General features: G+C 42.4%; 1 protein-coding gene across 2 annotated transcripts; it reads left to right on the plus strand.

Annotated features, from left to right (window-relative positions):
- Nucleotides 1-317: 317 nt before the first annotated feature.
- FBXO40 (F-box protein 40) lies at nt 318-23,330 on the plus strand. 2 transcript variants are annotated; one of them, XM_060763364.2, is made up of 3 exons: nt 318-531; nt 15,615-17,474; nt 23,050-23,330. In XM_060763364.2, exons 1-3 carry the CDS (start codon nt 523-525, stop codon nt 23,275-23,277), a joined length of 2,097 nt encoding a protein of 698 aa, XP_060619347.2. In that variant the 5' UTR covers nt 318-522; the 3' UTR covers nt 23,278-23,330. The 2 variants fall into 2 exon arrangements, with proteins under 2 accessions (XP_060619347.2, XP_067320206.1); XM_067464105.1 differs by lacking the exon at nt 318-531 and adding an exon at nt 14,922-15,165.
- The last annotated feature ends 1,452 nt before the right edge of the window (nt 23,331-24,782 follow it).

Here is a 24,782-nt window from a genome sequence, read left to right on the forward strand (position 1 = left end):
ACTAGTTCATCTTCTAATCCCATTGAGGTTCATGGAAGTGACAATTTTGTAAAAATGGAGAAGAATATTCCATACTGGATAAAGATATCTGTTCTGTTACCATTATCCATTAATGCAAAAAGAAACAAGTCTAGAAGATACTTAGTAAACAGATTTTGCATGGCTAATATAAAGATTAGAAAAAAGCAATCAAGTTTATTTCCAAATAATAACCCCATTGAAAACTCCATTGAAAACTTTACTTAAATATGATTCAGCAGTTATTTTCTAGCTCTGTTAAATGTTGCCCCAGCCATAGCATGTTAAATAAATATCACGAAAGGACAACCTTCTATAAATTGACCCACGCTGCTGAGTGCACATTTTATTTTTAACAGCCAGTGTGCGTTTCAGTGTTTTTCTGCCCTGCCTCCTCATATTTCTTCCTCACTCTGCTCATCGCCCATCTCGTAGCCCCGTCGCTTTAACTGGGTTGGATAAACTCAAGAGACCATTTGTCTGGGGCACACAAAAAGAAACCATATGTTCACGGTAAGACTTTGGAAAATAAAATATGTTTGGAAATCAAAGATAAAAAAGTAAAAACAAAAACAAAATCAGGACTGAAAAGAAAAGTATGTGTAGTCAAAGAGGAAAAACATCTTGGGAATGCCATTTTAATGGGTGATATCCTCCCTAGTAGGGAAAGCCCTCATTTGTCCCATTCCGCTAGTTCTTTCCTTATATCTCTCTACAACCTTTTGTAGTTATTTTTAATAGCTCTGAATTCTTCATTGTAATCTATGTTCCTAAGTATTTGGCTTTCTGTGCAATACTGTATTCTGTATTTTTTTAATCCTTGTTTTTCTGTCAGGTTGTTTGTTAAAAAATTACTTTTCTCTTTGTTTATCTTTAACCTAGCTAGTTCTAAGAAGTTTGTCAGGATATTATTTGAGTCATTGGGGTTTTCCAAAGGCAGGACAATATCATCGGGAAAGGCTCGAATCTTGTAGTCTTTTCCTGCTGCCCAAACAACCTTTATCTCTTTGTTCTCATTTATTTGTTTTATAATCATCTCTATCCACATAACAAACAGGAGTGGCGTTATTTGGATTGGGTTGTTGTAGGTTTTTCCGGGCTATATGGCCATGTTGTAGAGGCATTTTCCCCTGACGTTTCACCTGCATCTATGGCAAGCATCCTCAGAGGTAGTGAGGATGCTTGCCATGGATGCAGGCGAAACGTCAGGAGAAAATGCCTCTACAACATGGCCATATAGCCCGGAAAAACCTACAACAACCCAGTGATTCCGGTCATGAAAGCCTTCAACAATACGTTATTTGGATTATTTGTGTTTTCTTCCCATTAATTATCAACTGTGCATATTGGTCTTTGTATATAGTTCTTATTATTTTTATATATTGGTCTCCCATATCATGTGCTTGCAGAACTTCCACCATAAAATCCCAGTTTAAGCTGTTGAATGCTTTTTCTATGTCTAGAAAGAGTATTGCTATTTTCTTGTTGGGATATTTATCAAATAGTTCAATAAAGCATCTTGCGTTCTGTTTGTCTATTTGGTAAAAAGATGACTTGGTCGTTTGAAATTATTTAGAATATTTTTCAATCTGTTTGCTAGCATAAACATACAACGTTTATGGTCAAAAGTGATATAGGTCTGTAGTTCTTTGGTTGTAGGTCTCTATCTTCCTTCGGTATTTGTGTTATATATGTATCTTTCCATGTTTCAGGTATTTTCCCTTCTTTTAGTGAGTTCATAATAGCTTATAGAGGTTTAGTTAAATCTTTGTACAGTAGTTAAACCTTTATATGGCTCCGGCCCAGCGTACCTGTCCGAGCGTATCTCCTTCTATGTCCCATCTCGGAGTTTAAGATCTTCTGGGGAGGCCCTTCTCTCGGCCCCACCTTTATCCCAAGTGAGACTGGTGGGGACGAGGGACAGGGCCTTCTCGGTGGTGGCCCTCGCCTGTGGAATTTACTCCCCGGGGAAATTAGGTCATCAACATCCCTCCTCTCCTTCAGAAGGAAGTTGAAAACATGGATATGGGACCAGGCCTTTGGGTAATTTGGCAGACCAACATGGCAATGACGACCAGAGTTTGGAAAGGATTATGATAATGACAATGATAATGCTGAATGGACTTATGGATTTTAGAACTCGGTGAACGTTGGCCACTAGATTGGCTTTTCTTTTCAGTTGTTATTGTATTATTTGAATATTTTAACTATTTATAATTGTTATTTTTTTACTTTGTTGACTGTGGCATCGAATTGCGCTGGTTGTAAGCTGCCCTGAGTCCCCCCTTGGGGGTTGAGAAGGACGGGGTAGAAATACTCGAAATAAATAAATAAATAAATAAAATTTGTGAAATATTTTGTAATAATTTGCTGTCCAGACCTTTTCCAGTTGTATTTGTTTAGCCATGTTTTGTGCCCACTTAACCATACAAACCTTCACCTGTACGTCCTTCATTTCAACAACAACTGTATTTTAACAACAGTTTATACAGTTTGGCAATCAAATGAATGTCTCTTGTGTTTTTGAATTCCGAGATACAGATGATACAAATTATTACAACCTTATGAATGAGAGACCTCTGTGAGAAGGGTGGAATATAAAAGCTGTAAATAAATAAATAAATAAATAAATAAATAAAAATAATATCTTAAACTGTTTATGTTTCTTCTTCCAGTGTCCACATCTTCTTCCTCCAAGTTTATATTCCTCCTTTATGTATATTATGTTCAGCATGCAAGTTAGACAAAAGGGTTGATAAAGTCCAACCTTGCCTGATCCTCTTGCCTATTGGAAACCATTTAATTTCTCCATATTTGGTCCTAACAATAGCCTCTTGGCCTGAGTATAGGGACAATCAAAAGTTGTGGCACACACATTTGTCTAGGCGTTCCATCGTTTTTCATGATCTACACAATTTAAAGCTTTGGCTCATTTTCTTCTGAAATTCTATGTCCTCCACTAAATGACATTCGCAGGCATTAGTGATAATTTTGCAGTCATAACGTTCTCTGCAATTAAACAATACAATCATGAGAAGGTATTTTTTTTAACTGTGCTATTGATTATACCAGCCTCTGGTTCAATGGGTACAAGCAACAACCGTAGAAGACTTACCGTCTCTAGATACCCTATTCACTAAAGTCGTCTGTGATTTCAGTATTCAAGTCATGACTAACATTCTATTCTGCCTAACAGTATTGGTATTCCTGTGGCATTATTCTTCTGAAAGAAGCTGGAAGTATTTATTTATTGTGTCATCAGCAATCAGACCATTGTATTACATTTCTAACAAAACAAACAGATAAAAAAACCCACAATTTTTGCAAACTTGGTAGTTGATTAAATGTCCTTTGACCAGTATCTGGCCACTTGGAGTGCCTCTGGTGTTGCCGCAAGAAGGTCCTCCATTGTGCATGTGGCAGGGGCTCAGGTTGCATTGCAGCAGGTGGTCAGTGGTTTGTTCTTTTCCGCATTTGCATGCTGTGGATTCCACCCTGTAGCCCCATTTCTTAAGATTGGCTCTGCATCTCGTGATGCCAGAGCACAGCCTGTTCAGTGCCTTCCAAGTCGCCCAGTCTTCTGTGTGCCCAGGAGGGAGTCTCTCATTTGGTATCAGCCATTGGTTGAGGTGCTGGGTTTGAGCCTGCCACTTTTGGACTCTCGCTTGCTGAGGTGTTCCAGCGAGTGTCTCTGTAGATCTAAGAAAACTATTTCTTGATTTAAGTCGTTGGTGTGCTGGCTGATACCCAAACAAGGGATGAGCTGGAGATGTCACTGCCTTGGTCATTTCACTATTGGCTGCTACTTCCCGGCGGATGTCAGGTGGTGCAATACCGGCTAAGCAGTGTAATTTCTCCAGTGGTGTAGGGCGCTGTTTTAGTGTGTTGAAATGTGTTCCACACTGGGCATGCATACTCAGCAGCAGAGTAGCATAGCGCAAGGGCAGATATCTTCACTGTGTCTGGATGTGATTCCCAGGTTGTGCCAGTCAGCTTTCGTATGATATTGTTTCTAGCGCCCACTTTTTGTTTGATGTTCAGGCAGTGCTTCTTGTAGGTCAGAGCAAGGTCCAGAGTGACTCCCAGGTATTTGGGTGTGCTGCAATACTCCAGTGAGATTCCTTCCCTGGTAATCCTCAGAGCTCAGGATACTTGTCTGTTCTTAAGGCGAAAGGCACAAGTCTGTGTTTTAGATGGATTAGGGATCAGTTGGTTTTCCCTGTAGTAGGCAGTAAGAGCACCTAGAGCTTCGGAGAGCTTCTGTTCAACCGTCTCAAAGCTCCCTGCTGGAGCGGTAATGGCATGATCATCAGCATAGATGAAGCTCTCTGTCCCTTCTGGCAGTGGCTGGTCATTTGTGTAAATGTTGAACATTGATGGAGCGAGCACGCTCCCCTGAGGCAGACCGTTCTTCTGTTTCCGCCATCTGGCCCTGGAACTCAAAAGCTGGAAGTGGAAATAAGACAATATTTCTATGTATCATAAATACCACTATACTTTGCACAATAGCTTTGCACAATAGTAGTGCCACACCCATGGGCAAGAACACTCTAAAGTCCCAGTAGCTCTTGATTCTAGACTACTAATCCTTTAATTCTTTTCTAGTCCACACTAGTCCCTTGGCCATTTTTGGACAAATTTCAGCTCCAACTAATGACTTGTTTCCCTTTTAACAAATGAAGCAATGCTTGATTGATTTTTAAATATTTATTTATTTATGTATTTATTTACAGAATCTATATTCCGCCCTTCTCACCCCGCAGGGGACTCAGGGCGGATTACAATGTACATATACATGGCAAACATTCAATGCCATAAATACACAACATATATAGACAGAGAAACAGAGGCTATTTAACATTCCAGCTTTTTGATGAGGGTATTCTGGCCACCAGGGGAGCTGTTGCTTCATCGTTCATTTGTGACACTGATGAAGTACTTCCTCGTTCTTTACATGCTTGCTGGAGATTTTTATGGTGCCGTAAATTAGTTAAATTAACCTCCCCACATACGCGGTACCTAAATTTCCTACTTGACAGGTGCAACTGTTTTACGAGCTGCAAAGGTTGAAAGCAAACTATACAAATTGGTCAGAAGCACACTCTGACCCGGGCTGGCTTCGAACTCATGACCTTTCGGTCAGTAGTGACTCCCAGCCGGCTGCGCCACAGTCCTAGTGCCCGGTTATTATTGTAACTATATAATTACATAGAAGTCCTGGTGCCTGGTTATTATTGTAACTATATACGAGGGGTATTTTTAAAGTAAGGTCCGTTCGAACATAAGTACACAACGAAAGTTTATTTCAAAAAAGTAAATTTATTTTCAGAAGGTACATACTTCACTCTATTTTTCGACATAGTTGCCAAGTTTGTTCAAACGCTTATCATACCTCTGAACCAATTTAAAAATACCCTCTTCATAAAAACTTGCCTTCTGCTACGATAACCAAGAGTTCACTGCCTTCTGTAATCAAAGAAGGGCGACTGGAGCAGTCCTCATCATGGACGTTGTCAAGGCCCTCCTTGAATTGTCGTACCCACTTATGCACTTTGCTTTCAATCATAACAGTATCACCATACACTTCACAAATCTGTCGATGAATTTCTGCAGCAGGCAGGTTCCTTGCTGACAAAAACCGTATCACTGAGCGAACCTCACATGTGGCGGGTGAGTTGATAGTCTTAAACATTTTTAAAGCACAGAACAGAACCGTACAGGTTAGCTAAAGAGCGGAAGCTGAGCACAGTTGTTCCCAAGGCATGCCAGTACACGACGCAGGCACTCGTTGCGGTATGCGCGCGAACTACTAGTGTCTACAACAAAACGGACCTTACTTAAAAAATATCCCTCATAATTACATAGAAGCGACTTTGTCTTATCTGTTGCTAAATTGTTGCTGCATTATTTGGTTGGTGCTAACAAAGTCATAGTAAACACCAAATGGAATGAAGTTATAAAATTATTGTAGTTTTTTAGGATTATTAATGCAAGCCAGTTTAAATGAATGAATTAATGTTATTATTATGGTCACAGACCAGGAGTGTAAAACTTTAAAACATTAAAAGCCAATATGTACTATATAATAATTGTCAGATATTTACAAGTTCTCTTATGCTGTTCTCTTATGCCCTTAGCAGATATCCCTCTTTTCTACACTGTACCGGTTGCTCAAAACAGCCAGCCTTAATTTAATGAATTCCAGTGACCACTTTTACTATTTACATGACACATGGAAGGAATTGATAAATTTCAATGGCTATGATATATACTTTATTTTAACGCTGCCTTCTTGCTTGGTCTTTATATGTGCTGCTTTTTACACAGGTCTCAAATCATTAATTTTTATGTTTGCATGTATTGCTGTTTCCTACTAAATGCTGAAAAAGACTGCATCACGTAAGGGATTAATGTGTGTCTACGTTTCTTCAAGTTGCCTTTACATTAATCATTACAGGGAATACCATTGCTGAAATGTATGGACCAGGGGTCCTCAAACTTTTTAAAGAAAGGGCCAGGTCACAGTCCCTCAAAGTGTTGGAGGGCCGGATTATAATTCGAAAAAAACATGAATGAATTCCTATGCACACTGAGCGTATCTTATTTTAGTGCTAATAACACTTAAAAACAATACAATAATTAAAATGAAGAACAATTTTAACAAATATAAACTTATTAGTATTTCATTGGGAAGTGTGGGTCTGCTTTTGGCTGATGAGATAGGATTGTTGTTGGTGTTGTTGTGTGCTTTTAAGACATTTCAGACCTAGGCTGACCCTGAGCGAGGGCCGGGTAAATGACATTGGAGGGCCGTATTCGGCCCCTGGGCCGTAGTTTGAGGACCCCTGGTATGGACTTATAGCAACCCCATACGTTTCAGTGTTTTGGACAAGGAATATTCAGAGGAGGTTTTGCCAGTTCCTCCCTCTGCTGTTCTACATTTGCTCTTTGTTTGGATTATCTTCTCTTACTCTAACCCTTTTCGTAGTCTTCCAGTGCCCTGTATATATGCATGGTCCGAGTGCTATGTAACTGTTTTGGAATTTTGCAAGTCATTGCTGAGGCTATATTTAGAACTTATATGATCAAAATATTTTCAGCAATCAGAGCAGCAGACTTCCAGCTATGGCAGACATACCAATCTAAGGGGGTTGGTTCTTCTTTGGCCTCACCATTTTGGAGTGGGGACAAATGCAAAAGCAGGATTTTATTTTGCATCTGAACTGAGTTAGATGTCGGTTATGATACAATTTGCTCCAAAAGTAGAGTGAAAAAAAATATGAATTGAATAAGCTCAACTATAAGAGTTGTAGTTTAGAACTTTGATTAAATCTCCTGAAATCAGAAAAGCCTGAGATTTAAAGAGGTCAATGGACTATCTTTTAAGACCACTTTATCTTTGGCACTTTTTGTTGTTGTTTATTTGTTCAGTCGCTTCCAATTCTTCGTGACCTCATGGACCATCCCATGCCAGAGCAGAGGGGTGGTATGTGCCCTGTATGACGCTCCGGTGAGTAATCTGGCTGCCGCCCGTTGGACTAGTTGAAGTTTCCGAATAGTCTTCAAAGGCAACCCCACATAGAGTGCGTTGCAGTAATCTATTCGGAATGTAACAAGAGCATGGACCACTGTGGCCAGATCTGGCTTCCCAAGGTACGGGTGCAACTGGTAGGTAGGTAGGTAGGTAGATAGATGGATGGATCTGGAGGACTGCTGGGAGTTGCAGTCCAAGAATAGGTAGAGAAGGAAGAAAGAGGAGAAAGGAGAAGGGAAAGAAAAAGGGAGGGGAAGGAAGGAAGGAAGGAAGGAAGGAAGGAAGGAAGGAAGGAAGGAAGGACGGAAGGAAGGAAGGAAGGAGAGAAGGAAAGAAAAAAATGGAAGGAAGGAAAGAGGGAGGGAAGGCTGGCCACAGCAACGCGTGGTGGGTACAGCTAGTAATAATAATAATGATACTTGGGAAGTGTCCGATGTGTGATCGAATACAACAGCCAGCAGAGTGTCTTCTGTGGACTCATCTTGTTGTGTTTCAAATAATAATAATAATAATAATAATAATTTGTTCAGTCGCTTCCAATTCTTCGTGACCTCATGGACTATCCCATGCAGAGGGGTGGTATGTGCCCTGTATGACGCTCCGGTGAGTAATCTGGCTGCCGCCCGTTGGACTAGTTGAAGTTTCCGAATAGTCTTCAAAGGCAACCCCACATAGAGTGCGTTGCAGTAATCTATTCGGAATGTAACAAGAGCATGGACCACTGTGGCCAGATCTGGCTTCCCAAGGTACGGGCGCAACTGGTAGGTAGGTAGGTAGGTAGGTAGATGGATGGATCAGGAGGACTGCTGGGAGTTGCAGTCCAAGAATAGGTAGAGAAGGAAGATAGAGGAGAAAGGAGAAGGGAAAGAAAAAGGGAGGGGAAGTAAGGAAAGAGGTAGAGAAGGAAGGAAGGAAGGATGGAAGGAAGGAAGGACAGAAGGAAAGAAAAAAAGGGAAGGAAGGAAGGAAAGAGGGAGGGAAGGCTGGCCACAGCAACGCGTGGTGGGTACAGCTAGTAATAATAATAATAATGATACTTGGGAAGTGTCTGATGTGTGATCGAATACAACAGCCAGCAGAGTGTCTGCTGTGGACTCATCTTGTTGTGTTTCAAATAATAATAATAATAATAATAATAATAATAATTTGTTCAGTCGCTTCCAATTCTTCGTGACCTCATGGACTATCCCATGCAGAGGGGTGGTATGTGCCCTGTATGACGCTCCGGTGAGTAATCTGGCTGCCGCCCGTTGGACTAGTTGAAGTTTCCGAATAGTCTTCAAAGGCAACCCCACATAGAGTGCATTGCAGTAATCTATTCGGGATGTAACAAGAGCATGGACCACTGTGGCCAGATCTGGCTTCCCAAGGTACGGGCGCAACTGGTAGGTAGGTAGGTAGGTAGGTAGGTAGATAGATGGATGGATCAGGAGGACTGCTGGGAGTTGCAGTCCAAGAATAGGTAGAGAAGGAAGAAAGAGGAGAAAGGAGAAGGGAAAGAAAAAGGGAGGGGAAGGAAGGAAAGAGGTAGAGAAGGAAGGAAGGAAGGACGGAAGGAAAGAAAAAAAGGGAAGGAAGGAAGGAAAGAGGGAGGGAAGGCTGGCCACAGCAACGCGTGGTGGGTACAGCTAGTAATAATAATAATGATACTTGGGAAGTGTCCGATGTGTGATCCAATACAACAGCCAGCAGAGTGTCTTCTGTGGACTCATCTTGTTGTGTTTCAAATAATAATAATAATAATAATAATAATAATAATAATAATTTGTTCAGTCGCTTCCAATTCTTCGTGACCTCATGGACTATCCCATGCAGAGGGGTGGTATGTGCCCTGTATGACGCTCCGGTGAGTAATCTGGCTGCCGCCCGTTGGACTAGTTGAAGTTTCCGAATAGTCTTCAAAGGCAACCCCACATAGAGTGCGTTGCAGTAATCTATTCGGAATGTAACAAGAGCATGGACCACTGTGGCCAGATCTGGCTTCCCAAGGTACGGGCGCAACTGGTAGGTAGGTAGGTAGGTAGGTAGGTAGGTAGGTAGATAGATGGATGGATCAGGAGGACTGCTGGGAGTTGCAGTCCAAGAATAGGTAGAGAAGGAAGAAAGAGGAGAAAGGAGAAGGGAAAGAAAAAGGGAGGGGAAGGAAGGAAAGAGGTAGAGAAGGAAGGACGGAAGGACGGAAGGAAAGAAAAAAAGGGAAGGAAGGAAGGAAAGAGGGAGGGAAGGCTGGCCACAGCAACGCGTGGTGGGTACAGCTAGTAATAATAATAATGATACTTGGGAAGTGTCCGATGTGTGATCCAATACAACAGCCAGCAGAGTGTCTTCTGTGGACTCATCTTGTTGTGTTTCAAATAATAATAATAATAATAATAATAATAATAATAATAATAATTTGTTCAGTCGCTTCCAATTCTTCGTGACCTCATGGACTATCCCATGCAGAGGGGTGGTATGTGCCCTGTATGACGCTCCGGTGAGTAATCTGGCTGCCGCCCGTTGGACTAGTTGAAGTTTCCGAATAGTCTTCAAAGGCAACCCCACATAGAGTGCGTTGCAGTAATCTATTCGGAATGTAACAAGAGCATGGACCACTGTGGCCAGATCTGGCTTCCCAAGGTACGGGCGCAACTGGTAGGTAGGTAGGTAGGTAGATGGATGGATCAGGAGGACTGCTGGGAGTTGCAGTCCAAGAATAGGTAGAGAAGGAAGATAGAGGAGAAAGGAGAAGGGAAAGAAAAAGGGAGGGGAAGTAAGGAAAGAGGTAGAGAAGGAAGGAAGGAAGGATGGAAGGAAGGAAGGACAGAAGGAAAGAAAAAAAGGGAAGGAAGGAAGGAAAGAGGGAGGGAAGGCTGGCCACAGCAACGCGTGGTGGGTACAGCTAGTAATAATAATAATAATGATACTTGGGAAGTGTCTGATGTGTGATCGAATACAACAGCCAGCAGAGTGTCTGCTGTGGACTCATCTTGTTGTGTTTCAAATAATAATAATAATAATAATAATAATAATAATAATAATTTGTTCAGTCGCTTCCAATTCTTCGTGACCTCATGGACTATCCCATGCAGAGGGGTGGTATGTGCCCTGTATGACGCTCCGGTGAGTAATCTGGCTGCCGCCCGTTGGACTAGTTGAAGTTTCCGAATAGTCTTCAAAGGCAACCCCACATAGAGTGCGTTGCAGTAATCTATTCGGGATGTAACAAGAGCATGGACCACTGTGGCCAGATCTGGCTTCCCAAGGTACGGGCGCAACTGGTAGGTAGGTAGGTAGGTAGGTAGGTAGATAGATGGATGGATCAGGAGGACTGCTGGGAGTTGCAGTCCAAGAATAGGTAGAGAAGGAAGAAAGAGGAGAAAGGAGAAGGGAAAGAAAAAGGGAGGGGAAGGAAGGAAAGAGGTAGAGAAGGAAGGACGGAAGGACGGAAGGAAAGAAAAAAAGGGAAGGAAGGAAGGAAAGAGGGAGGGAAGGCTGGCCACAGCAACGCGTGGTGGGTACAGCTAGTAATAATAATAATGATACTTGGGAAGTGTCCGATGTGTGATCCAATACAACAGCCAGCAGAGTGTCTGCTGTGGACTCATCTTGTTGTGTTTCAAATAATAATAATAATAATAATAATAATAATAATAATAATTTGTTCAGTCGCTTCCAATTCTTCGTGACCTCATGGACCATCCCATGCCAGAGCAGAGGGGTGGTATGTGCCCTGTATGATGCTCCGGTGAGTAATCTGGCTGCCGCCCGTTGGACTAGTTGAAGTTTCCGAATAGTCTTCAAAGGCAACCCCACATAGAGTGCGTTGCAGTAATCTATTCGGGATGTAACAAGAGCATGGACCACTGTGGCCAGATCTGGCTTCCCAAGGTACGGGCGCAACTGGTAGGTAGGTAGGTAGGTAGATAGATGGATGGATCAGGAGGACTGCTGGGAGTTGCAGTCCAAGAATAGGTAGAGAAGGAAGAAAGAGGAGAAAGGAGAAGGGAAAGAAAAAGGGAGGGGAAGGAAGGAAAGAGGTAGAGAAGGAAGGACGGAAGGACGGAAGGAAAGAAAAAAAGGGAAGGAAGGAAGGAAAGAGGGAGGGAAGGCTGGCCACAGCAACGCGTGGTGGGTACAGCTAGTAATAATAATAATGATACTTGGGAAGTGTCCGATGTGTGATCCAATACAACAGCCAGCAGAGTGTCTGCTGTGGACTCATCTTGTTGTGTTTCAAATAATAATAATAATAATAATAATAATAATAATAATAATTTGTTCAGTCGCTTCCAATTCTTCGTGACCTCATGGACCATCCCATGCCAGAGCAGAGGGGTGGTATGTGCCCTGTATGATGCTCCGGTGAGTAATCTGGCTGCCGCCCGTTGGACTAGTTGAAGTTTCCGAATAGTCTTCAAAGGCAACCCCACATAGAGTGCGTTGCAGTAATCTATTCGGGATGTAACAAGAGCATGGACCACTGTGGCCAGATCTGGCTTCCCAAGGTACGGGCGCAACTGGTAGGTAGGTAGGTAGGTAGGTAGGTAGATAGATGGATGGATCAGGAGGACTGCTGGGAGTTGCAGTCCAAGAATAGGTAGAGAAGGAAGAAAGAGGAGAAAGGAGAAGGGAAAGAAAAAGGGAGGGGAAGGAAGGAAAGAGGTAGAGAAGGAAGGAAGGAAGGACGGAAGGAAAGAAAAAAAGGGAAGGAAGGAAGGAAAGAGGGAGGGAAGGCTGGCCACAGCAACGCGTGGTGGGTACAGCTAGTAATAATAATAATGATACTTGGGAAGTGTCCGATGTGTGATCCAATACAACAGCCAGCAGAGTGTCTTCTGTGGACTCATCTTGTTGTGTTTCAAATAATAATAATAATAATAATAATAATAATAATAATAATTTGTTCAGTCGCTTCCAATTCTTCGTGACCTCATGGACTATCCCATGCAGAGGGGTGGTATGTGCCCTGTATGACGCTCCGGTGAGTAATCTGGCTGCCGCCCGTTGGACTAGTTGAAGTTTCCGAATAGTCTTCAAAGGCAACCCCACATAGAGTGCGTTGCAGTAATCTATTCGGAATGTAACAAGAGCATGGACCACTGTGGCCAGATCTGGCTTCCCAAGGTACGGGCGCAACTGGTAGGTAGGTAGGTAGGTAGGTAGGTAGGTAGGTAGATAGATGGATGGATCAGGAGGACTGCTGGGAGTTGCAGTCCAAGAATAGGTAGAGAAGGAAGAAAGAGGAGAAAGGAGAAGGGAAAGAAAAAGGGAGGGGAAGGAAGGAAAGAGGTAGAGAAGGAAGGACGGAAGGACGGAAGGAAAGAAAAAAAGGGAAGGAAGGAAGGAAAGAGGGAGGGAAGGCTGGCCACAGCAACGCGTGGTGGGTACAGCTAGTAATAATAATAATGATACTTGGGAAGTGTCCGATGTGTGATCCAATACAACAGCCAGCAGAGTGTCTTCTGTGGACTCATCTTGTTGTGTTTCAAATAATAATAATAATAATAATAATAATAATAATAATAATAATAATTTGTTCAGTCGCTTCCAATTCTTCGTGACCTCATGGACTATCCCATGCAGAGGGGTGGTATGTGCCCTGTATGACGCTCCGGTGAGTAATCTGGCTGCCGCCCGTTGGACTAGTTGAAGTTTCCGAATAGTCTTCAAAGGCAACCCCACATAGAGTGCGTTGCAGTAATCTATTCGGAATGTAACAAGAGCATGGACCACTGTGGCCAGATCTGGCTTCCCAAGGTACGGGCGCAACTGGTAGGTAGGTAGGTAGGTAGATGGATGGATCAGGAGGACTGCTGGGAGTTGCAGTCCAAGAATAGGTAGAGAAGGAAGATAGAGGAGAAAGGAGAAGGGAAAGAAAAAGGGAGGGGAAGTAAGGAAAGAGGTAGAGAAGGAAGGAAGGAAGGATGGAAGGAAGGAAGGACAGAAGGAAAGAAAAAAAGGGAAGGAAGGAAGGAAAGAGGGAGGGAAGGCTGGCCACAGCAACGCGTGGTGGGTACAGCTAGTAATAATAATAATAATGATACTTGGGAAGTGTCTGATGTGTGATCGAATACAACAGCCAGCAGAGTGTCTGCTGTGGACTCATCTTGTTGTGTTTCAAATAATAATAATAATAATAATAATAATAATAATAATAATTTGTTCAGTCGCTTCCAATTCTTCGTGACCTCATGGACTATCCCATGCAGAGGGGTGGTATGTGCCCTGTATGACGCTCCGGTGAGTAATCTGGCTGCCGCCCGTTGGACTAGTTGAAGTTTCCGAATAGTCTTCAAAGGCAACCCCACATAGAGTGCGTTGCAGTAATCTATTCGGGATGTAACAAGAGCATGGACCACTGTGGCCAGATCTGGCTTCCCAAGGTACGGGCGCAACTGGTAGGTAGGTAGGTAGGTAGGTAGGTAGATAGATGGATGGATCAGGAGGACTGCTGGGAGTTGCAGTCCAAGAATAGGTAGAGAAGGAAGAAAGAGGAGAAAGGAGAAGGGAAAGAAAAAGGGAGGGGAAGGAAGGAAAGAGGTAGAGAAGGAAGGACGGAAGGACGGAAGGAAAGAAAAAAAGGGAAGGAAGGAAGGAAAGAGGGAGGGAAGGCTGGCCACAGCAACGCATGGTGGGTACAGCTAGTAATAATAATAATGATACTTGGGAAGTGTCCGATGTGTGATCCAATACAACAGCCAGCAGAGTGTCTGCTGTGGACTCATCTTGTTGTGTTTCAAATAATAATAATAATAATAATAATAATAATAATAATAATAATAATTTGTTCAGTCGCTTCCAATTCTTCGTGACCTCATGGACCATCCCATGCCAGAGCAGAGGGGTGGTATGTGCCCTGTATGATGCTCCGGTGAGTAATCTGGCTGCCGCCCGTTGGACTAGTTGAAGTTTCCGAATAGTCTTCAAAGGCAACCCCACATAGAGTGCGTTGCAGTAATCTATTCGGGATGTAACAAGAGCATGGACCACTGTGGCCAGATCTGGCTTCCCAAGGTACGGGCGCAACTGGTAGGTAGGTAGGTAGGTAGATAGATGGATGGATCAGGAGGACTGCTGGGAGTTGCAGTCCAAGAATAGGTAGAGAAGGAAGAAAGAGGAGAAAGGAGAAGGGAAAGAAAAAGGGAGGGGAAGGAAGGAAAGAGGTAGAGAAGGAAGGACGGAAGGACGGAAGGAAAGAAAAAAAGGGAAGGAAGGAAGGAAAGAGGGAGGGAAGGCTGGCCACAGCAACGCGTGGTGGGTACAGCTAGTAATAATAATAATGATACTTGGGAAGTGTCCGATGTGTGATCCAATACAACAGCCAGCAGAGTGTCTGCTGTGGACTCATCTTGTTGTGTTTCAAATAATAATAATAATAATAATAATAATAATAATAATAATTTGTTCAGTCGCTTCCAATTCTTCGTGACCTCATGGACCATCCCATGCCAGAGCAGAGGGGTGGTATGTGCCCTGTATGATGCTCCGGTGAGTAATCTGGCTGCCGCCCGTTGGACTAGTTGAAGTTTCCGAATAGTCTTCAAAGGCAACCCCACATAGAGTGCGTTGCAGTAATCTATTCGGGATGTAACAAGAGCATGGACCACTGTGGCCAGATCTGGCTTCCCAAGGTACGGGCGCAACTGGTAGGTAGGTAGGTAGGTAGATAGATGGATGGATCAGGAGGACTGCTGGGAGTTGCAGTCCAAGAATAGGTAGAGAAGGAAGAAAGAGGAGAAAGGAGAAGGGAAAGAAAAAGGGAGGAGAAGGAAGGAAAGAGGTAGAGAAGGAAGGAAGGAAGGACGGAAGGAAGGAAGGAGAGAAGGAAAGAAAAAAAGGGAAGGAAGGAAAGAGGGAGGGAAGGCTGGCCACAGCAACGCGTGGTGGGTACAGCTAGTAATAATAATAATGATACTTGGGAAGTGTCCGATGTGTGATCCAATACAACAGCCAGCAGAGTGTCTGCTGTGGACTCATCCTGTTGTGTTTCAAATAATAATAATAATAATAATAATAATAATAATAATAATAATAATAATAAAGAACTGTTTCTCCTTTTGTCTCTTGAAATCTTTAATAGGGCAAGAAGAAGCGGACTCGCTGTGGCTTGCACAACCACTGTGAAAAATGTTTCAATCGATATTGCCAGGTTCCAGTTGAGCCTGCTGTGTCTTGTGTGGTGATCAGCTGCCGATCTCGCTGCGGTGCTGCCTTTCATATGTGTAAAGAGGATGAGCACCAGCTCCTGTGTCCTCTAGAGCAAGTTTCATGTCTCAACTCTTTTTATGGCTGCCCTTTTACAATGGCTCGTTTTAAAATGGCAAAACATCTACAAGTCTGCCCAGCCAGTGTTGTTTCCTGCTCGATGGAATGGAATCGGTGGCCATGTGTGGACTCGGAAGCTATTCTGCATGAGAATATTATGAAAGAAGAGCCCAGAGAAGATTGTCTTGATGTGGCCCTAGCTATGAAAGATCAGAAAAATCTCTTTGAGGCACTCAAAATGGTCGAACTTTTCCCAGAGTGCAAAGAGGAAGAAATAGATGCTAATATTGAGGATATAGATGAACCTGCTGAAGGAGCAGTTGGTGAGTCTGAAGCAAATTATGCTCATACAGCTGAACTTAGCCAGCATGAACGTGAGCAGCTGGCAAAGGACAAAGAAGGTATGGATTTAATTGGTTATAAAGCCTGGGAAAGTATGTTTAGCAAAGAATTTACAGCATGCACTGTAACAGGTGCATCAGCTGATAAAGGGAAACAAAAAACAGGGAGTAAAGGGCAGAGTTCAAAGAGTTGTGTGTCGGAAGAAAGGAATAGTGCAGAAGAAAGTGACGTTCAGTCCCCCTCTCAAATCAATTTAGCAGCTGAAAAGACAGGCCTGGCTCCTTGGCAAGATGGCGTACTGGAGAGACTAAAAACAGAGGTTCCTATAGGGGAGTACAATATGTATCTGGTCCACCATGGACGGATGCTCATTCATTTCGGTCAGATGCCTGCTTGCACCCCTAGAGAGAAAGACTTTGTATATGGAAATCTGGAAGTTCATGAAGTGAAGACCGAGACAACCTTCAAAGTTCCAACCAGCTATTGTGGCAGAAGAGCCCGACTTGGTGATCCAACAGCACACAAGAAACCAACTAAGAGCATATCTGTGGATACTTCTGACTTGGGAATAAATTTGGAGGAACTTCCTAAATGCAGTGCCATAAAAACTACACTGTTGTGTGCCCTGGAGAAGGAATTGAAAGGACATGAGATATCTCAGACAGGCAGTACTGATGCTCTATATGTGGATTTTGGTACGCAAACATATAGGTTTGCCACGGAGCCTTTCACTTCCACGACAGTTCTAGCAGACATTCTAGATGTAAATGATCCGCCCAACCTCAACTTACAGCTTCACAGTGAGAGCGTAACCCAAAGGCACAACAAAAGTAGCTCTGCTTTCACCTTTTCTTGCAACCACTTTTTCCGCAGAGATGAATTTCCTTCACATTTCAAGAATGTTCATACCGATATCCAGTCGTGTCTCAATGGATGGTTCCAACATCGCTGTCCACTTGCTTATCTGGGCTGCACTTTTGTTCAATATCCCTTGTGCCCTTCTGGACAAAGATCCAACGTTATCTACAGCCAGCATCTCAAGACATTTGCCGTGAAGCCAGAGGTTGACCCTGTCCTCTTACAAATAAATAAAAACACATTGATAAGAAATAACCAAGGGAAACAAATGGATGTTCTAAGCATTTTACCCTTGGAGATCCTCAAGTACATAGCTGGGTTTCTGGATAGCTTCAGTTTGTCTCAGCTGGCTCAGGTGTCTGTACAAATGAGGGAGATCTGTGCTACTCTTTTGCAAGAAAGAGGAATGGTTTTTCTGTTGTGGGAAAAGAAAAAATACAGTCATGGGGGCACTTCTTGGAGAATCCGCAGAAAGGTAAGCAATGGACAGCAATGGAAGGTATGGTGGCAACATCTTGAACTGGTTTACTAAAATATCCACATTGTTCTCTGGGTTTTGTTTATGGCTAGTTTGCAGATGACACCAAATTGGGAGGGATAGCCAATACTCCACAGGACAGGAGCAGGATTCAAAACGATCTTGACAGATTAGAGAGATGGGCCAAAACTAACAAAATGAAGTTCAAAGGGGACAAATGCAAGATACTCCACTTAGGCAGAAAAAACGAAATGCAAAGATACAGAATGGGGGACGCCTGGCTCAAGAGCAGTACGATTGAAAAAGATCTTGGAGTCCTCGTGGACAAGTTAAACATGAGCCAACAATGTGATGTGGCGGCAAAAAAAGCCAATGGGATTTTAGCCTGCATCAATAGGAGCCTAGTGTCTAGATCTAGGGAAGTAATGCTACCCCTCTATTCTGTTTTGGTTAGACCACACCTGGAATATTGTGTCCAATTCTAGGCACCACAATTCAAGAGAGATATTGACAAGCTGGAATGTGTCCAGAGGAGGGCAACTAAAATGATCAAGGGTCTGGAAAACAAGCCCTATGAGGAGCGGCTTAAGAAGCTGGGCATGTTTAGCCTGGAGAAGGCTGAGAGGAGATATGATAGCCATGTATAAATATGTGAGAGGAAGCCACAGGGAAGAGGGAGCAAGCTTGTTTTCTGCTTCCTTGGAGACTAGGACGCAATGGAGCAATGGCTTCAAACTACAAGAGAGGAGATTCCATCTGAATATGAGGAAGAACTTCCTGACTGTGAGAGGCGTTCAGCAGTGGAACTCTCTGCCCCGGAGTGTGGTGGAGGCTCCTTCTTTGGAAGCTTTTAAACAGAGGCTGGATGGCCATCTGTCAGGGGTGATTTGAATGCAATGTTCCTGCTTCTTGGCAGGGGGTTGGACTGGATGGCTCATGAGGTCTCTTCCAACTCTTTGATTCTATGATTCTATATCTTAACATTTTAGCAGTACAAGCAATTGTTGTTTATTTTAGTTCAGTTTTGTTTACCTAATCTAGAACTCTGACAAATAGGCAGAGCTGGTGGCTCTGATATTTTGGAGTAGTGGTCCCATTCCTGTTTACACTGAAGTCTCCTGTGTAGTTTTTGTAGATTTTAGCAGCTTCTCTATCTGTTCAAAAACTGCCCAGGACATTTAGCAACTAGGCAGTTTCTCTCTTATTTACAGGAGTGCAGAAGAACTGTGAAATGCCATTAAAAATGAGAGCAGAGCCAGCCTACCTTGTTTGTTTTAGAAGTTAGCAATGGAATTTAGGCAGTGGGTCTACAAATCCGGATTGCCAGGAGAAGCGAGGGGCAACTATATAATTTCATTTTGATAAGTAATGATAATAATGGTAAAGATCCCAGCCTATATAATGTATGTTGGCCTCGCATAACCTGAATCAGAATTATTTTTAACAGTCTCATCACACTAGAGCAGTGTTTCTCAACCTTCCTAATGTTGAGACCCCTTAATACAGTTCCTCATGTTGTGGTGACCCCCAACCATAAAATTATTTTCGTTGCTACTTCATAGCTGTCATTTTACTATTATTACGAATTGTAATGTAAATCTCTCTCTCTCTATATATAAATGGTCCATGCATAATGAGTATCTTAAAAACAAAACGAAATCACACCAAATTTGGCAACAAAACGTCTCACAACACAAGGAGTAACCATCACTCAAAAAATTATGATTTTGCCATTTGGGAATTGTAGTTGCTGGGATTTATAGTTCACTTACAATCAAAGAGCATTCTGAACTCCATCAATGATTGAATTGAACCAAACTTGGCACACAGAACTCACATGACCAACAGAAAATATTGGAAGGGTTTGGTGGGCATTGACCTTGAGTTTGGGAGTTGTAGTTCACCTACATCAAGAGAGCACTGTGGACTCAAACAATGATGGATCTGGTCTAAATTTGACACGAATACTCAATATGCCTAAATATGAACACAGATGAAGTTTGGGGGGAAATAGACCTTGCCATCTGGGAGTTGTAGTCACTGGGATTCACAGTTCACCTACAATCAAAGAGCATTCTGAACCCCACAAACGACAGAATCGGGACAAACTTCCCACACAGAACCCCCATGACCAACAGAAAATACTTAAGGCCACCCAATCCAACTCCCTTCCTCAGGGCAAGAAAACATAATCAAAGTCCTCCTGACCAAGAGCCATCCAGCCACAGATATAGATAGATAGATATGATTCACACACACACAGATATAGTATCATATTAAAAACCAACACTTTCTCATTACTTTATTTTCCAGATCAAGAAAACGTGCAACGCGTGGCAGGGGACAGCTAGTATCTTATATGCAGGATGTATTTTCATTCACTGGACCAAATTTGGCACGAATACCTGATATACCCAAATTTGAGTACTGGTGGGATTGGGGAGAGGATTGATTTTGTCATTTGGGAGTTATAGTTGCTGGGATTTATAGTTCACCTACAATCAAATTCCACCAACGATGGAATCGAACCAAACTTGGCACACCGAACTCCCATGAGCAACAGAAAATACTGGAAGAGTTTGGCAGGCTTTGACCTTGAGTTTGGAAGTTGTAGTTCTCCTACACCCAGAGAGAACTTTAGACTTGAACAATGATGGATCTGGACCATACTTGGCACAAATGCTCAACATACCCAAATGTGAACACTGGTAGAGTTTGGGGAAAAGAGACCTTGACATTTGGGAGTTGTCGTTGCTGGGATTTATAGTTTACCTACAATCAAAGAGCATTCTGAACCCCTCCGATGGACCCAACTTCCCACACAGAACCCCTATGACAACAGAAAATACAGTGTTTTCTGATGGTCTTTGGTGACCCCTCTGACACCCCCTCAAGACCCCTTCAGGGGTCCCGACCCCCAGGTTGAAAAACACTGCACTAGAGCATGGATCCACTCGAGGGGCAACTATATAATTTCATTTGTATAAGTAATTATAATAGTACTAAAGATCCCAGCCTATATAATGTATGTTGGCCTCACGTAACCTGAATCAGTCTCATCACACTAGAGCATGAATCCACTTTAAATACAGCTGCTTCCTACAGGATTCTTGGGCTTATAGTTTAGGGAAGGGCTATCAAAATGCTCAGCCAAACAGTTCCTGGGACTCACTAAATTATTTCCAAATAGAGGGGAAAATGGGAGTGAAGTAGGATTTATAGAGTAAAGTAAAAACAGAGAGGGAAGATTTTATGCAATTTTTTTCACATACTGTTCACAAAAGAGGATTCAGACCATTACAATCCTTTCTGGTAATGCTGTCAGACTGACAGGACAGTAATGCAAAGTTACAGAATGGGGGGCGTGTGACTCGAGAGCAGTACATGTGAAAAAGATCTTGGAGTCCTCGTGGACAACAAGTTAAAGCCAATGGGATTTTGGCCTGCATCAATAGGAGTCTAGTGTGTAGATCCAGGGAAGTCATGCTACCCATGCTCTATTCCACCTTGGTTAGACCACACCTGGAATATTGTGTCCAATTCTGGGGAAGGGAGATATTGACAAGCTGGAATGTGTCCAGAGGAGGACGACTAAAATGATCAAGGGAGAACAAGCCCTATGAGGAGCGGCTTAGGGAACTGGGCATGTTTAGCCTGAAGAAGAGAAGGCTGAGAGGAGACATGATAGCCATGTATAAATATGTGAGAGGAAGCCACAGGGAGGAGGGAGCAAGCTTGTTTTCTGCTTCCTTGGAAACTAGGACGCGGAACAATGGCTTCAAACTACCAGAAAGGAGATTCCATCTGAACATCAGAAAGAACTTCCTTTGACGTGAAATCATTTGTTGAACATAACAAACCTTGATTTAAAGAATAACGAGGAAAAAAATTAATTTACCTGTCAGCAGCTGCAAGAATACTAATTGCACAAAAATGGAAAATTAAAGACATCCCTTCCAACGAGGAATGGATTAAAAAATAGAATTTATGGACTTGGACAGACTCTCATATCTATTAAAGGATCAGGGTAAGGAAAAACAAATAAACTGGAGCCAATTAAAAGAATACCTAAGAGAGAAAAATAAGCTCAATATATAATATCAGGTATTAAGAGTCAAACTAAGCATGATATGAATGACAGACCACAAGAAGAGGTATAAAACTCAATGACATTTCCTCTGTGGACTGAACGGGAAGTCATTTATGGTTTTGTTTTTTTTTTTGTTCCTTTTTTTTGGTTTTTTAATTTAATTTAATTTTCTCTTTGCACCGAAGTGTGGATTGCCCCTACCCGACATCCCCCATCCATACCCTCCCCCTACTACACCTTGTCACTCTATCAATTTTCTACTTTCCTGTCACTCCGATTGTTCTCCCTCTTTCATCGTTAAAGGAAAAACTAACAATAAAAATTATACATAAAAAAAGACAGTGAGAGCTGTTCAGCAGTGGAACTCTCTGCCCCAGAGTGTGGTAGAGGCTCCTTCTTTGGAGGCTTTTAAACAGAGGCTGGATGGCCATCTGTCGGGGGTGCTTTGAATGTAATATTCCTGCTTCTTGGCAGGGGGTTGGACTGGAAGCCCCATGATGTCTCTTCCAACTCTATGATTCTAATGGTCTGGGTCCTCTTTTGAAAAATTGTGGAAAAATGCATGAAATCTTCCCTCTCTTTTTTTACTTTATTCTATAAATCATCATTCACTGCCATTTTTCCTTCCTTCTTTGGAAATAGTTGAACTAAGAGTTATCCAGAATCATAGACTACTGGAATTAGAAGGAACTGCAAGATGACCCATATATAGTTGTCTATAAATTGAATTTTCCTTGATAAATACTCTTATAAATAAATATTGTTCTATTTAACTTTCAAAAGATCTCTTCTGTGCATCTTTCCACCATCAAGCCTTGGTGATAGTTCCAGCATTTTTAACATCCTGTTACTACAGAAAAGCCTCTTAACAAACAGTTACTTTGGGAGTCGGGGAAAAAGCAGTGTTGGCAGGAGTGGGAAAATACTCAAATACTCATTTTAAAAATCCTAAGACAACTTTCCGCATGTCTGGGGCAAGTTTTATAGTTGTTGTTTGTTTAATTAGTGAAAAAAAATTATAATATCACACCAACAGTCAACAACAGAGGGAGAGGGAAGCTTCAGAAGTTCCCCCTGTCCCATTTGGAGGTTTTTTAGCGTATTGCGCGGTCGCGTCCGCCATTAACGAATTGATTCGTTATTGTTTCAAAATTGTTTCGTTATTGTTTCGTAATTTTTTTTACATTTACGAAATTTCGTAAATATCAAACTTTTTAAAAGAAAAATTTTGGAATTCTTTTAAAAATCGAAACGCAAAAAACCCCTAAAAGCGAATCGATTTTAGAAACAATTTTTTCCGTGGTTGCCCAGGCCTACTAATAAGCCTCCAGCCTCGCATCACTGTTTGTGTTATATATACATTATATTGGTGTCCAGTGGTGTGATATACATAACTTGTTAAAGTGGTGACAAGCGGCGTGATTTAATTCATAATTCGTTATAACCTCCTTGTCTATGTTTCTTGTCTATGTTTCTTGACAGATATGGAAGTTTAGCAACCTCTTTTCTACAATTAACAACTGGCAGTTCCGTGACATCCCTTCTATGGCTGTTCATTTGAAGACCTGCCCTTTCAATGATGTGGAGCACAAGAAGGATCCTGTTTTGCTGGCTAGCATGCTTTCGCCGGAAGAGGAGGTCCAAGAGACTTTAGTCTCTACACTGAGACGTGGATGTGATTCGACGAAAATTCAGAAAAGACTGTTCTGAGACCTGTTTGAAAAAGTGTTTCAGTTTTGAAATAAAATACCTGAAATGTGTGAGGTATTGTCCATTATTATTTAAAAAAACTCCAATAATGTAATCCAGAATTGTTGTCCAGAAATCCAGAAAGCCTTCGACAATACATTAATCCAGAATTGAAATCAATGGGAACTTTATCCCTTACATCCAAAGGTTTCAGGATCATGACAAGTGTCTGAGCAGAAAAGTGAATTGCCTACGTACAGGCAATCCCCAAGTCTATATAAATAAAAATGTAATGTTTGTTTCTGGGATTAACATAACTCAAAAACTACTGGATGAATTGCCGCCACATTTGGTCACAAGACACCTATTAACCCAAGGAGTGACCATCACTCAAAAATGATTTTGTCATTTGGGAGTTGTAGTTGCTGGGATTTATAGTTCATCTACAATCAAAGAGCATTCTGAACTCCACCAATGATTGACTTGAACTAAACGTGGCATGCAGGACTCCCATGACCAACAGAAAACACTAGAAGGGTTTGGTGGACATTGACAAACTGATATTGACAAGCTGAAATGTGTCCAGAGGAGGGCGACTAAAATGATCAAGGGTCTGGAGAACAAGCCCTATGAGGAGCGGCTTAAGGAGCTGGGCATGTTTAGCCTGAAGAAGAGAAGGCTGAGAGGGGATATGATAACCATGTATAAATATGTGAGAGGAAGCCACAGGGAGGAGGGAGCAAGCTTGTTTTCTGCTTCCTTGGAGACTAGGACGCGGAACAATGGCTTCAAACTACAAGAGAGGAGATTCCATCTGAACATGAGGAAAAACTTCCTGACTGTGAGCAAGGGTGGCTCAACCTATTACGCAAAGTAAGCATTTGCAGTATAGCTGATTTTGCCCAGGGGCGCTCTTGAGGTGTTCTTGGGGGAAAAATAGACCTTGACATATGCAAGTTGTAGTTACTGGGATGTATAGTTCACCTTACAATCAAAGAGCATTCTGAACTCCACCAATGATGGAATTGAACCAAATATGGCACACAGAACTCCCACGACAAACAGAAAATATATATCAGTGATTGGTTGGGGGAGGGGAGCACCAAAATACTGTTTATTTACCGTTGAAAATTACCTAGGGCCGCCTCTGACTGTGAGAGCTGTTCAGCAGTGGAACTCTCTGCCCTGGAGTGTGGTAGAGGCTCCTTCTTTGGAAGCTTTTAAACAGAGGCTGGATGGCCATCTGTCAGGGGTTATTTGAATGCAATATTCCTGCTTCTTGGCAGGGGGTTGGACTGGATGGCCCATGAGGTCTCTTCCAACTCTTTGATTCTCTGATTCAAGGCAAGAAAAAAAATTCTAGAAGATAGCTATTCTGCTTTGGTTAGACCACACCTGGAATATTGTGAGAGGAAACCACAGGGAGGAGGGAGCAAGCTTGTTTTCTGCTTCCCTGGAGACTAGGACGCGGAGCAATGGCTTCAAACTACAAGAGAGGAGATTCCATCTGAACATCAGGAAGAACT

The sequence above is a fragment of the Anolis sagrei genome, chromosome 2 (genome assembly GCF_037176765.1).
Source record: "Anolis sagrei isolate rAnoSag1 chromosome 2, rAnoSag1.mat, whole genome shotgun sequence".
NCBI classification, from domain to species: domain Eukaryota; kingdom Metazoa; phylum Chordata; class Lepidosauria; order Squamata; family Dactyloidae; genus Anolis; species Anolis sagrei.